Source organism: Talaromyces atroroseus, assembly GCF_001907595.1.
Source record: "Talaromyces atroroseus strain IBT 11181 chromosome Unknown scaffold_11, whole genome shotgun sequence".
Classification (NCBI taxonomy): Eukaryota; Fungi; Ascomycota; class Eurotiomycetes; order Eurotiales; family Trichocomaceae; genus Talaromyces; species Talaromyces atroroseus.
The window spans coordinates 121,093-135,713 of NW_017971443.1; the positions used below are offsets into that span (position 1 = coordinate 121,093).

General features: G+C 48.6%; 4 protein-coding genes across 4 annotated transcripts, besides 1 other annotated feature; 2 read left to right on the forward strand and 2 right to left on the reverse strand.

The window, feature by feature from the left end:
- Nucleotides 1-73: 73 nt before the first annotated feature.
- UA08_07333 (hypothetical protein) lies at nucleotides 74-1,690 on the reverse strand (the record flags this gene model as incomplete). The annotated part of the gene is made up of 1 exon (XM_020262426.1): nucleotides 74-1,690. The coding sequence occupies one exon, from the start codon at nucleotides 1,688-1,690 to the stop codon at nucleotides 74-76; it is 1,617 nt and encodes a 538-aa protein (XP_020117310.1).
- Nucleotides 1,691-2,259: 569 nt separating this feature from the next.
- UA08_07334 (hypothetical protein) lies at nucleotides 2,260-3,147 on the forward strand (the record flags this gene model as incomplete). The annotated part of the gene is made up of 1 exon (XM_020262437.1): nucleotides 2,260-3,147. The coding sequence occupies one exon, from the start codon at nucleotides 2,260-2,262 to the stop codon at nucleotides 3,145-3,147; it is 888 nt and encodes a 295-aa protein (XP_020117311.1).
- Nucleotides 3,148-5,776: 2,629 nt separating this feature from the next.
- UA08_07335 (hypothetical protein) lies at nucleotides 5,777-10,989 on the forward strand (the record flags this gene model as incomplete). The annotated part of the gene is made up of 11 exons (XM_020262448.1): nucleotides 5,777-6,058; nucleotides 6,158-6,293; nucleotides 6,360-6,416; nucleotides 6,472-6,546; nucleotides 6,607-7,306; nucleotides 7,362-8,866; nucleotides 9,059-9,102; nucleotides 9,329-9,701; nucleotides 9,753-9,932; nucleotides 10,000-10,112; nucleotides 10,168-10,989. 11 exons carry the CDS (start codon nucleotides 5,777-5,779, stop codon nucleotides 10,987-10,989), a joined length of 4,287 nt encoding a protein of 1,428 aa, XP_020117308.1.
- Nucleotides 8,852-8,918: a repeat region (Identified by RepeatMasker using a combination of RepBase library and repeat library created with RepeatScout).
- An 850-nt stretch (nucleotides 10,990-11,839) lies between the features above and the next one.
- On the reverse strand, nucleotides 11,840-13,940 carry UA08_07336 (hypothetical protein; the record flags this gene model as incomplete). The annotated part of the gene is made up of 8 exons (XM_020262459.1): nucleotides 11,840-11,970; nucleotides 12,003-12,395; nucleotides 12,457-12,588; nucleotides 12,648-13,002; nucleotides 13,061-13,126; nucleotides 13,180-13,505; nucleotides 13,668-13,709; nucleotides 13,898-13,940. 8 exons carry the CDS (start codon nucleotides 13,938-13,940, stop codon nucleotides 11,840-11,842), a joined length of 1,488 nt encoding a protein of 495 aa, XP_020117309.1.
- Nucleotides 13,941-14,621: the final 681 nt, after the last annotated feature.

Below are 14,621 nucleotides of genomic sequence, written 5' to 3' on the forward strand. Positions count from 1 at the left end.
CTTCTTGTCATGCACATTCCGAAGGATTAGGTCATTGAAGGCCAGTTGCAAGCCTGCATCAACGGGTGTGACACTAAACAACATCCTCCTGCTCGTCCCTACCAACAATAAGAGGGTGGGTTGCAAACTCCCGACTCGATACGCCCTGCTCAAACAGAATATCCAACTCCTCAAATGTCCTATCTTTTGTCTCGGGAAGACAAAAGTAACACCAAATAGTGCATAACAATGCAATACCCGCAAACAGGAACCCTAATTTCCCCTTCCAATTGCCTTGATCCTGGTCTATAGCATAGGGGATTGACACACCAAAGATGATGTTCCAGATGTAGCAAGTAATTGTTGCAAGTGCGATAGTCATACTGCGGAGCTGCACGGATGAGATTTCGCACAGGATCGTGAAGCAGGCTGGGCCGATAGTGATATCGTACGTGAACAGGCAGATGAGGATTAGGGCGCATTGGCCCCAGACCGTGCCGGTTCCGGAGTGCGGGACCACATCGAGGATACCGATCAACAGTAGTAACAAGGCAATTGTGAGGGTGCCGAAGATGTAGATGGGCCGGCGGCCAATCATGGAGATGAGATACCAGGCGAGGATTGTGCCCACGAAGCCAATGGCCGTTAGGCCGACATTCATAGAGTAAGCATTCGAAGAGTTGAGTCCCGCGCGTTCGAAGAATTGCACAGCGTAGTTCACGTAAAGGACTTGCCCTGAGAGCGGCTGGATGCAGTAGACCATGATGGCAATAATGAGGCGGCGGAGGTCAGGCCCGCGGAAACAGTCCAGGTAATTATGGTGCTTATCCATCTGTTGCTCTAGGCGGAGAGTGTGTTTAATGTTGGATAATGCTGGTCTAGCATCAACCTTGGAAGTCGCCAATCGCTTAAGATCCTTTTCGGCGTCTGTAAATCTGCCCTTACGACAGAGCCACCATGGCGAGTTGGGACAAAAAAACACAAAGGAGAATATCAGGACTGCTGGCGCCCATTGGGAAGCGTAGGGCGCCTTGTACGCCCATTTTGAATCGAGGCTGTTGGTACCCTTCAACTCGGCGGATGCAATCAATTGACCAACCACAAAGCCCAGGTTGACCATCGAGCCAGCAACACCTCGAAGGACCAGCGGGCAGATTTCGCCGATATAGGCAGAGGCGGAAATAGGGTAAAATGCAATGACTGCGCCATTGAAGAGCTCGCCGAGAAAAAGAACGACAGGTGATTCGGCAAAGAATTCCATAAAGATGAATGCGATTGACAGGGAAGAGCAGGTTACTAGCGTGACTTTGGGTCCTAGACGGTCATAGACCCATCCAGAAAAGAGGGCGCCAATGATACCTCCGATGCTGTTGGCGTAGTTGAAAGCTCCGTTCCAGGCCGCGCTGATCACATACTCCCCATTGTACATATAGCCGAATTGCTTCTTGAAAGGCGTCAGTCCGACTATACTTCCCACTAACGCACCGTCAAAGCCTTTCAGGACAACGGCTATGTTGATGACGAGACACCACAGCACAGCTGGTTGATACAGCCTGACGGCCTCCCAAAAACCTAGCTCATGCTCCTTCTCGGTGTACAGCCGGGATTGCTCAGCGTCCCAGTCGGCGTCGGTAGCGAGAGCTTCCATAGTCTCCTCCACGCCATTGGCCTTGTCGATGTCCTCGAACTTGTCCAGCTTTCCTGCATCCATAGCGAATCGATCTTGTAGGAAGTATACCTAGAAATAAAGATCCTACCACAGGGAGAGGGGGGTTGGAGAGAGCATCCTTATTATATAGCTGTAGTTCTGAGCGTGTAGAACTTGCTCTCCTATGTGCTTATCATCGGACAGTGTTGGTTAGTGAATCGTGTCGGCGCTTATCGGACATATTCCATGCCCCAATGAGCAAGTCTACCAGTCCAAGTATGCGGATTAGTAAAAACATCTTTGACACTCTGTCGAACCATGAGGTGAAATTAAGGACATCGGTATACTCCCCATGACTGGCTTATCTGCGGCCAATGGATGGGGAGATACGCATTTCCACATCGGGCAAAAATAACAGTTAAAGTTTAGGGCTGGGAAAAACGACACTAGCGCCATCCAGCCAACGCTAATCAACAAATGGTAAGGTTTACAGCTGTTTCGCCTTCCTATTTAGAACGATAAGTCCACGGTCAGAGAAGCATAAATAAGGCAAGCAGAACGGCTTCAACTAATGTTCCTCGCTATCCAAGAAAAAGAAAATTCACGGCTACCAATATCTCACGGAATTCAAGATGACTGCAACACCCTCGCCCCAAGTCACCCTCATCAAGCTCTCCCCCGAAGAGCTCGCAACACAACAAATCGACTCTCACAACCTCCAAAACGCAATCGAGGCGCTCCATCGTGACGGTATTGTGGTCCTCGAGAATGCCGTCGACACCGCACACCTTGATAAGTTAAACGACCGCATGGTCCCCGAAGCCAAAACCCTTTTCGAACGGGAGTCAACACACCGAAACTTTGGTCTCAAGACAGGAAACATCCAGCAAGAACCCGTTGTCGAGAAAGACTATATATTCCAAGATATCCTGGCCAATCCTTTTGCCGTGCAAGTCGTTGAATGTCTCTTTGGGCCTCGACCAGCCCTACGTTTCTACAGCGCCAATACGGCCTTCAAGGCTGAAAATCGACAGCCCGTGCATGTTGACGTGAATTTTGATTTCCCCAAGATTCCGTGGGGGTATGCGGTTAACATCAACTTGATTGATACGAAACCCGAGAATGGGGCTACGGAGGTTTGGTTGGGAAGCCATCTTGATACAACAAAGGATGTGCTGGACCCGCAGGCGGCAGAGAAGCGGGTGAGGGAGGAGTTACTTGAGGAGAGGCGCAAACTGGGTTTCCATGGCATTCAGCCATCTTTGCCAAAGGGGAGCCTGATTATTCGTGATATGCGGCTGTGGCATGCTGGAATGCCGAATCGGACAGATGAGCCGAGGGTTATGTTGGTGACGATCCTCTTTCCACACTGGTATCGCAGTGAGCAAAAGATAATTCTACCCAAGAGTTTAAAGGGGCATACAAACTGGGGGGACGTTAATGTTTGTGTGGAATGGGCTGAAGACGGCCATGATTACTTGCAGGGTCGACATGACCATGACTTTTCTCTGAAGCCATGATCATGCGTTGTATTTTCGCTTACGTCACATCGTTCACAGCGATCAGATAGCTTGACGTATATTATACTAGTTGTAACATTTCACCTAAGGATTTAATCACTTCAATACATCCAACGCGACACATCTGCTCTGCACCCTCCATGGCATTCTTAAAATCCTTTGTAAGCCACACCTGCTCCATCAGTTCTCCAACCTTCTGGAGAGAAGGTATCTTCCGCCGTTGGTACATGTCGTTCAGTCGCTGCTTGACAAACTCTCGGTCCCTCGAGTCTGTGGCTTCACAGCCTGCGGTGAAAAGCGGCCAAACATGCGCAGAAGTCGAAGGAGACGAGCAGTCCACCGAAGAAATAGCATCTATACAACGCCGGACCTGAGTCAGCGTAAGCGGGTGTGGAGCCCCAATATCATACACAACTCGATAGAGATATATCAGTGCAGCCGATCGATGGCCCTCCGTTGTCCAAGCCTGATCTGGGTCATTAGCAGATATAACCATCAATTCCAGCTGCCTCTCAACTTCGCGGCCTGTGATAGTGAACTCTGCCAGGGCCGCCTTTCGCTCGCCATCAGAAATTGATGATGTCACCTGCCCAGTGTGTTGGAGCATTTCTTTCCGCGCCTTTAACACGCTGATCCTAGCTAGTGCCTCGAGGACTGTCGCGTGGTATCCACGTGAAGTCTCTAGGGGATTGCTGAAGTCGTCATTGTCGTGCTGAGTGAGCCAGTGATAATCAACTAAGGGACTACTACCCCTGGAGACAGCAGACAGTAAATCATAGTAATGGACTTGAGTTAAGAGGAAGCGCGAACATGGCGACGTTAGAGATTGAGGCCCGCCCCTCCCCCGAATGAGCTCTTTGGCACCAATAAGGTGGTTGACATCGTATCGTGGAGCGCCGTCATCAAACTGTTTGCTTACCTCTAGGACTAGGATTGCGGCAAGGGTGGCGTCGTTATATGCGACGCTTTTATTATTTAGTTGCTCCCTCAATGCAGCAATTGCGCACACTCGATGGTTTTGCGCTACTAGCGCTAGGCTTTGCGACGTGTCTGCTGAAGCTGCGAGGTGACTTGCCGCGACTGATAAGACGGCGTGCCGCAATGGACCGTCGTCAAGGAGCACCATTGGAGTCAGGTGCATCTGGAACGGGTTCGTCTGGGATACTGGTGAGATGCAAAGGAGTGGCGAGGTGTATACCGTCCAGCAATGGAGGAGTTTGTACTGTTCCAGCGTCATATCGCATGGCCGTAGCGAAAAACTAGGGTATGTTGATAGCGGCAGGTCTTCGAGGTGTGGGTGTGGGCTCATACAGCGCAGTTGGCTCTCACTCGCAGCCGGAGAATTAGCTTGATAGGAGCCGCCAGACCTCATGTCATTTTGAGATGTTGGAGTGCCGCTCTTTCGTCGTGTTCGAGGCCATTTAGCCACACTGGCGCTATTATGTGACCGCCATTTCAACCTTGAGCCGTATCCTTTACAGTGAATCCGAAGCCGCATACAACGTCCACAATTCGGTTTCTGTTCATCGCACTTATAACCTGCGTCTCGACAAGTCCAACATCCTGTCCTGGACCTGGTTTGTTTGGCCGGTGGTGTATTAGATTGCGTCGGATTGCTCTGCTCCATTCGGGTATCCTTTGCTTCCAGAAATTTTGTTGGGAAAAGGAGCCTACGCCGCTTGCGGGGTACGTAGCTAGTTATTTCAATACTAGTCATATCTTATCTCAACAGCACTAATCTTGCTCTAGTTTTGCTGGGTGCGGGACTATTTTGCTCTAGGCCCTAGGGATGGATAGGTGGATTAAGACCGCTTTTCGGATATATTCTCGGAGGTGCACCTTATAGGTTGGAACAGGGCCCGGATACATGTGGCCAATCGCAGGTATTGACTGGCATGAAGATGGCATCCAACAAAAATACTCTGACATCCAGAAAACTCTTAATGTGATTATTACACTCATACATAAGGTTGTGGTCATCTCTTGATCCAGTATCTTAGCTAAGAAACTTCTGGAACACCAAGATAATATTACTAAATAGTAGTAGTAGTAGTAGTATTCATACCCTTTCAGCGCGCCTTTACTACGGCCGCTATGCTGGGGGAGCCAGCGTTCCTATCTGCCTTATATACACCAAAAAACGCCAGTAAAGCAATAAGCGAGCAAACAAATCAGCAGACCAACAGCAATACCAATACCTGAGCTAAAGATACAGAGGAATTAGATTGATATCACGTAATAGAAGCAGCCAGCACACGTCTAAGGAAACCAACGTGATCACTATAACAGGAATCAATTTCTCAATCACGAGACCTCGTTTCATATACCTGCTTTCGGATAGTTCAAAAAATGGCGAGTATGGAGTTCCTGGTGGCTCATACCTACTTTGTATCCACTCCATCGACCTTGGCACTTGCACAGCCACTACAGTACATAGCAGATAGACTTGCAAGGCAGATTTTACTTTATCATGGCTACCTAGTGCGATGACCTGACGTGTTGATTTAAAACCGTCATCAATCCAACCAAAGAATAATGTATGAGACTAACTGTTGGTGACAAGGAGTATATTATTGTGCTAGTCGCAGTGGCTTTCTTCAGCGTCGTGGAGATTTCGAGGCAAGTCACGATGTCACGATTTCGAGACATTCGTCTTGGATTTTCAAAAACAAAGCTGAGAACACAGAGTACACTGGTATCTGCTGTGCACCGCGAGAATTCGTCTCCAGCCGCGAACGATCGAAATGCCCTGCAAAATGCCCTCGAAGAGATGTATTGGGAGGGCGCACGAGATGAGCTAGAGAACATTATTCGCACTCTGGCGATTTGGCAACAGCCGACGTTCGCCGATGTCTCAGTGCCAGACGAAGATGATGACTTTGTACATGGATTCGACACGTTTGTGGATCAGGTTAGCCAGCACACAAGGGCACATGCGGTTAGATATAGTATGGATACTATTTATCGAAACATTTAACGGAAGTCGAACTAATACTGAGTGTCAGACCAGAGAGGTCTTGCGAAAATGGATTGGACCCCCGATCAACCGTCGACATACTTGTCTTCACTCAAAGACGCGGCAATGGATCGGAAGGCCGAATACATCAGCTCAAAGATCAAGTCCTCTGTGCGCAAGACCCTAGAGGGTATGTAACCGGTAATCGCGGGTCGTTTTTGGAAACTTATACATGTCTACTAATTCCAGAACAAAGCTATGCCGACCTTTACGAGAAGAGAAAAACGTGTATGGATGTTGCTTCAGGCTGCCGGTATGTTGTTTGATGGAGAACGCCGTGGAATAGACGAGACTGATTTGCACTGCAGGGTTTCTTGACATTGAAAAGTTGATAGATGGTGGGCCAGCAGCCAAGAAGGAAAAGAGGCCGGTCGTTCCCCAGTGTATGTCTATGACCTGGCTTAGAGTATGATATAGTCGCTGCGTCTAACCTGCATTCCTAGTGGATTTCTCTAGAGATCGGCCACTTGACTTTTATCCTATGCATTGCGCTAATACTCAATGCAACGCAATCATCACTGGAAGTATGTTCGTATCTGAGGACCCCAAGGAGCCCCGTGTAGTCTGTGAAGGTTGCTATTTGCGTTTCTTTTACGGCAAGGAATCCTATATCAAACGATATAAGCATTGCGTCCTGTCCGAGGCGATCACACCCGAAGAGAGCCGGAAAATATGTTCTTGTCAACAGGTGGCTCATTTCGACGAAGACAACAACCCCCTGCCACTATTCCCGGTTGATAGCAGTGCTCCTCATGTAGCCGTACGGGGAACTTGTCAACTTTGCAAGCTTGACGACATTGTCGGTATTGCAAAGTACAACGCACTGCGAAAAGCAACAGGGGTTAAAGAAACCAAAAAGGAAAGGAAACTGAATTCGGCAATGCATGCAATAATCATGCTCGAAACCCCACGGCCGCCAGAAAAATCAGTTCTCAGCAAGTTTAGGCAATCGTCCAAGTTTGGGCATGACCGTCTAGACCACCTTACACCTGGTTCGACGACCTCTACTACTGTGGTCACTAACCCGCAAGCAGACCCGGATGTTCCAATGTTCTTTAAGGAATATATTGATGAGAATCCATTTGCGAACGTCCACGTAAGACTCCGTATCGGGCCGCTGATCATCGCAAACGGTGTACTACAGTAAGTCAAAATCGGAATGATATGAAGTTACACTCTCTAACCCAGGCCACAACAGTACTGAGGACGGCGCCATTGTTACATTGCGGGAAGCTCCCGTCTACCATAGGCGTCTAAGCCTCTCCGACAAGGGAAAGCGAAGCCTTATGGTCACAGGCTCCAAGGAGCAAAAACAGTGGCAACATATTCATCTTGGCCCACGTCTGACTAACTACAGGGCAGTCCTGAAACAAGTTGTTGGCGCACCTTTCAGCGGGCTCTTGCCACAAGACGATGAGCGTGCGCTGGTTTGCGAGATTCTAGATGCGAGTAAATCACTTTCTGGTCAAGGAACAGACCTTAAAGAAGTACTTGAACGATTGCTAGAGCTTCTTATGACTATGATAGGCAGTCGCGTGAAGATATACCTCAGCAGTATAGCAGAACGACTTTGGTGCCCAACCACGCGCCTTGCATGGAATTCCACGCACAACAATTGCCAGCAGTTTTGCGACTCGCTGATTGACCACAACATTTTCGGAGGTTTGACCAGCAACTTGGCCGAGCCTCTTTACCTTATGAGCTTCGTCTGCCCCGACGAGGGTTACTTGCGGCCGATAGTTCAAAACAAGTTCAGTGTCCCAGCTGGACTGACGCAGGATTATATCTCCCAGTTCTACTTCGGTCATTCCGATAAGGATGCCGACATTATCGATACTTACCAGGAATATTGGTCTGATTGGGGGGCCTTTGGGGGGCCAATATACAAGTATCAGAATATTTTCCCATGGGATTGCACTGAGGCGTATGGTCGATATCCAACATGTTGCGGAAATTGTAATATGTCCAAACACGTCTGGGCCTTCCCATTTGATTCCTGGTCTATGATATCGCACCACCTTACGCGTGAGCAACACATGTATGCGCCCTCCTCTCTCTCCGAGCCTCAGATTACCACAGAACCCAGCCCCCAGGCCTGGATGCGCAATCGACTCAATGTATTGAGTGCATCAACAAAGCTTTACCGCGCCGCAGCAGCTATGGCTAAAACAGCCGCATTCCGTTCCGCAACAGCTTGGTTATCTTCGTCCTCCAAACCTGGATCAGAGCTACGCTCTCTCTACCCATCTCTCGTACGCGTCAAGCTAGGCGGCATCCATCGCGCTCAACCTTTCAGTCATCTTCTGTTCGATGCTAAGAAGCATACTACATTTTTCCTGGCGGACTGGGCAAAAAGACCGCCGAATCAGCAGGTGGCCGCTTACGAGGCTGCACGAGAAGAGCGTATCAGGCTTGCCGATGTTCCAAAGCCGGGTGCACCACCGCCGCCGCCGTTGAAAGCAGGAGGTGGATCAGGGTTTTCCTCTCAACTCAGAGGACGCTCGCAAAATCCGATAGATCTCAATGAAAGCTATACAGATGCGGCGTTCTCAAGCCGTACTGCCGCAAGCTGGAGTGCGGGTTGTGCAGTGTCCTGCGGAACGAGTTGTGGCACAGGATGTGGGAACAGTAGTTGTGGAGGTGCGGCTGGGAGTTCCACCTATCCTGCTACGAGTAGCACAACTTACGGCAGTAGTAGTAATGGTAACAGTAGTAATACTAGTAGCTGTGGGAGTAGCTGCGGTAGTAGTAGTGGAGGGGGAGGAAGTAGCTGTGGAGGGAGCAGCAGTTGTGGAGGAGGTGGTAGTAGCTGTGGGAGCAACTAATACCGAACTTTCTAATATTCCAGATGCGTTGCAGTTAGTATTGATTCAGTTGTGATAGAAAAAGTTGTAGATACCCAATGGCCAAGCAATGTTGACGAAACTAGGCCTCCTTTGGTATGTCAAGCCCTAACCCCACGCATGCTGCGAAGGAAAAAAACGCCTTGCAAAGTCTATCTTGTCCGTCTGGTGGCTGTGCAAATCTCCACTAGTAAAACACGAACTTGGCAGGTTTATCACTATCATGACAACAAGTTTATACGTATGTCGTCAGGCACACTTTTATCTCTCTGACTCACGGACCGATTCGTTGGACAGAACTACTGCCAAACGACATCCGTAGACTCAGGGTCTATTATGTACAATGTCGCTTCTCGTCACTTCTACAACACATAAACTTCACCAAGCCGCCGAAGCAGAGATACGGAAGCTAAAGTCCTGGCAAAGCAGTGAGCCTCTGGATGATTGCTGGAAACTGCTGGATGTAGGGGATACAAACGACATCGATGGGCAGCGCCCACTCATCCCCGCGCCCAGTCTATTCAAGTCTTTGACCATCACCACTACGACAAAAGCCAGGATGGGGGAAGATGGATATTTTCTACCTACTCCAGCTCAATGTGCGGCTCACTTAGAGCTTCTGGAAGTATTCTTCGCTTTACGGTACAACATTGTCAATTCAGCAGCGTTAGACACTACTTTTGGCGTCGAGCATAGTAGAAGAATTGTATGGAGAAATAAATTCGATATAAATTTGGGGAAATCAGTCTACAAGAAGACGAAAATACGGGATAATACCTTTCAAGATCGGAGAAGAGAAAAGTGGGAGTTTTACTTGAAGATTGCGGTGCAGAGGTTCGACACCTGGATCCGGGCGGCGGATAAGATTGTTGCAGAACAGGTAAAGGAGGAGAAGGGTGTTTCTTTACCATATTTGCCACCATTGGGTATGTGGACGTATTCCACCATTTCTAGAAAAGTGCGAAGGAGACTAATAGAAGCCCGTGTAATTAGATGTTCTCATGTTTTGGCACGCATGTCTGTTGAATCCTGTCGATTTTGAGAACTTTTGCCGCGACCACGAGTTGAGAATCATTCGCCATGTGGAATTTCCGTGGGCAGAAATTGTAGGCTTTACTCCCTTACATATCCTTTGCGAGAGTCATTGCTGACAAGCACAAGCACGAAGCAATTAATACACGGACCTGGACCTATGAGCTTCCCAAGGCATCCCGAGAATGGACCAAATATGAGTGCCAGATAGAGCCAGATCTATTCCATTATCTCGTCGAAATCGGAGCGACACCCACGAGCCCCGTTGCCCAAACACTGTCCCGATTCGGAGAGCCCAAAGGACAACAAGCTGGAAGCCTATGGACAACCCTGAAACAAATTGTACTCGGCGAACGCGATAATCAATTCATCAAGAACTTGGTACAGATTCAGATGGACATCCAGCTGCCCGCCCGGGTATCCATGGTCGAAAATGTCAAGCGTCAGGCTTCGTTTGTCGACAAGATGCACAGTCATCTTTGGATCCGCAGTCCAGCTGTCGGCGGAACATTGCGCCGCGCCATCGATCGATATAGCAAGTTTCTCAAACTGTTCCAGCTTTATCCTGATAAAATGCTTGTACCCACACTCGATATTGATTTGGTCTGGCATACACACCAGTGCTCCGCAGTCTTATACGAAGAGTACATGCGAGCAACTACAGGGCGCTATATTAATCATGACGACAAGATTGATAAGAAGGCGCTTGGTCACGGGGCGGATGAGACGCAGCATTTGTTTCGTACCCGGTTTGGGCATGAGTACTCTGTTTGTCTGTGTTGGGACTGCGAGATGCTTACCACTGCTTTGGAGAAGGTTGACGAAAAGGACGAAACTGGTCTGCTCGATGATTTGGATATGGCGGATTTTACGGAGAAGGTTGGGCAGTATGTCAGTTATTATCGGTCGGAGGAGTTGCGTAGGCGTGCCGACCTCAGAATAGACATATAGTAGTGCATATACATGCTCTTGCGGTTTACGGAGTATGAGAAACCAATTACTTGCTCGAGTACCCTCTGGCAGATTGCAGGAGTAATTTCTGAACATTTTCCAAGGCTTCCAGTCTAATAATGATGGTAGACTTAAACTACATGAACATCGTGGTATTAACTTGCCCGAATAGGAAGTCGCACGTTCTTAGGGTTATGTCCATCCGAGACCGGGCAAGGTGACTAGGTAACATGGCTTCCTAGTCAAAGATCCTGCTATTTTGACCAAGACAGCAATACGTAACAGTAAAGTTTAATAGCTCCATAATAAGATCATATTATACATGTACTCGCTGTATCTGATCTATTCTCTTTATTACCTAGATAGCTCCGTATCTAGCGTGGAGCTGATTTTTCTCAACAGATAAGGGGATAGGTATATTTAAGCGATGCCATGCAAAACAACTGGGAGGCTGCGTGTCCGCCAAGCCAGCTAACTAGGACTACTGCATCTGGCATTTGTACGCTATGCTCTAGGGCAGGGGACTATGGCAATGTATCCATATCCAACTCGGTTTCTGTACAAGCTAGTATTGACAGTTCTTACACTAGTAATCCTGCTAGTAAACTAGCACAGAATACAACATTTAGCGGATATGCATGGGTTCCTGCAATTACTAAAAGTTTCTATCCTCGTCGCTACGTATCGCATTTCAGGCTGAGGCCTCTCTAATCGGAGATATGGGATTTTTCAAGACTAATACACGTTCTAGTTGCTAAAAGACAAGACACCAGAAGAATAGAAATGGCCAACTCATCGCGCTGCCCTACGTATTTACAAGGTTACCAAGCCCGTAACTAATCGCGCGAGTTCAAGGACAGGCACCTTGCTGCCACATCTTGACGGATTTCACGGTCATCCCGCGAGAGGACGTGTTGGACCAGGTGGGGTACCATTGATCCAGACCTAAAAATGAGAAAATCGCCATGTCAGTGGAGCGATCTATGAGTAACAATCCAGAACAGTCGACTTACTAGCGTAGAAATCCGCGGCGCCGTGGCCCGCATCTGTCCAGGGCTTATTCCCAATGCCGTCCTGGAACCACCCGTTTGTGCCTCCAATCGCAACATTTAGGATCAAGTAGAAAGGCTGGTCAAATGGCGAGTTAGGTCGGCCAGTATGCGACCATGGGTTGGTGACCAGTGAATTGTTCGCCGTCTGCCCAGTGAATTTGCCACGTTGGAACATGTTTGTGTTTTTGGGGAAGGCCCAATACATAACTTGCTGAAGTGGATTATCAACCCACGTAAAGATGTAATCCTCCGACCACTCAAGGCCAAAGGTATGAAAGCCTTTGGTGAAGTCTGTCCGGCGAAGGGCCTTGCCGCGCGTTGTGCGCCAGTATGCGTCTAGGCTGGAGGTTGGGCCTAGAGAGCGTAGAGACTTAGAATAAAAGAACAAAACCACGTAAAAAATCTCTGAACTAACCCCAGTGCATAGTACTCGACACGACATCCCGGCCGCCGTTGGCGTAGGAAATATCGTTTCCTCGACTTTCCGCAAGGTCAATCTCGCCGCTGGCAGGCCATGGTCCGTAAACACTATTCGCAGGCATCATCCCTGGTTGGAAGATATGTAAGCTGTTTCTGTTCCGGATGACAAATTGATTGTATGCTCACAAATAGCTGGCCACAGCCAGTCCCCAGCCGGAAGCCTGGCAACAACTTCAACACGGCCGTACGTGATGGATTTGCTGCCGTTCGTGTTCAAGCGTGCCGAGCGGACTGGGTTGATTACAGTTTCCAGCGTGCTGTTCGAGTGCACCGAACATGCTTCATTGGTTGTTCCTGTACAAGTGCCATCGCCGCCGGCTTTGGTGAGATTCAGCGTGTAACCATTGACAATCTCAGCCGCGGTGATAGGTGTCGTGTCTGTTGTGAGAGTCGGGACGATGTGAAGACCTTCCTGATCTACAAAGACATTGCGGTCGTCGGTAGTAGTCCACTCAAACTCTCCAGTGCCGTAGCCACCAACCTGCGACAGTCAACTATCGTTGTGGGAGAGAATACGGGGAAACAGGGGATATATATACCTGAACTTCACGAGTCCACACATTGGTATCGAATGTTGAAAAGTCATCGTCCAAGATGAGACAATACTGGTTCTTGTTAGCGATGATTGAAAAATCAATCTCAAATAAGATCAACTCACGCTATGCTTGGGCACTTGTGTCGTGGCGTGATAACTGATATAACCACTCACGGCCAATCCAGCGATAAAGAATCCCCAAATGATATAGTTATTCACGCGGATTTTCTTCATGCGCTTGTCGTTCACCCAAGGCCGTTCATACTCGCCAGTTAAGAGATAGGTCTTGAACCTCCGTTTCACCGACGCACGAGTGTAGGTCGATTGTCGAAGAGGCAACTCTGTAATACTGTCTTCAGCAGAATGGGCAGCACCGGACCCAACACTAGCGACAACACTGGGTGCCGCGCTGTCTGAGAATGGGTTGCGGATGTCCATTGAAGCTCTTTCTTCAGCAGTTATATTTTGATCAAATCAGTCGAAAGAACTCAGATAGTCATAATCAGTATATATCACAGTTTTATGTCTGTCCGGAAGTCAATGTTATACGACGGCATTTTCAGGAACTGGATCATATAACTTGACAATGAATCAATCCTCCCTGGCCTCACCTGAGCGTGTATACCCCTTAGCTGTAAACTTGCTCGCCTGTTCTGTTGTTTGTTTAGCGCCTTTTCCGCAGTCAACTAATACAGCCTACAGGAAGCTACTTCGGAAGTTTGCCATGCGCAGGCCTAATGCTGGCTCGGTGGATTGCATTCGACCAGTCGTTCGTTGTTTTGTATCGGATCCCATAGCCTCGAGAACGACCGAACCATCTAGTCCATCTCGAACCACACACCTGGGTAACTGTGGCCGATGGGATTTGCCACGAGGTAGTCCATGACTAGGATGTGCCTGCACCGTTCAAAGAGTCGCTGTCCACGTAGCTCGGAAAGTGCATTTAGTGCTATGCTCGCTCTGCGTTGATGACCGCACTAATAGATATATCCTAGCAGCACCTCTTAATATGTCATATATGGATATAGGCTTATCATTGAGCCTGCATGAGTGCCAGAAACATGTCCAATCAATGTGCAAGTGGCTTCGAGCGGTGCATTAGGGCTTTTCACCAGAATGAAACGTGTTCTTTCAATTGACTTTCATTCCGCCTTGGCGTTGCGTCTTTCTTCGCCATCACACCGTGGCTGCATCGGCGTCTCACTCGATACGGCGTAGACGACCTTGGCCTGTGCTGGGAGGAGCGCTAACTGTATCGTAATGGTTACTCGGATCTAGCCCTGAGGCTTACAGTAAGGCTGTTAAGTGGACCGAGCCAGATGCTAGCGTGCCTACTGTAAATTCTGGTTCTCGGATACTGTACATCCTTAATCCTAACTAAACGCCAATTCCTCGATTGGCTCGGCTGTGATGAGAGACAGTCCTCAGAAAATGTCCATTGGCGTGCAGAATGGCGCACAGAGCAGGGCTGTTCCTACGTGAAGCGTTGCTCCTTTTTGGATAAGCGGTTAAAAATAGGCTCATTCAATTCGTCCATGCTAACAGAGATAACGGATACCCTGTCT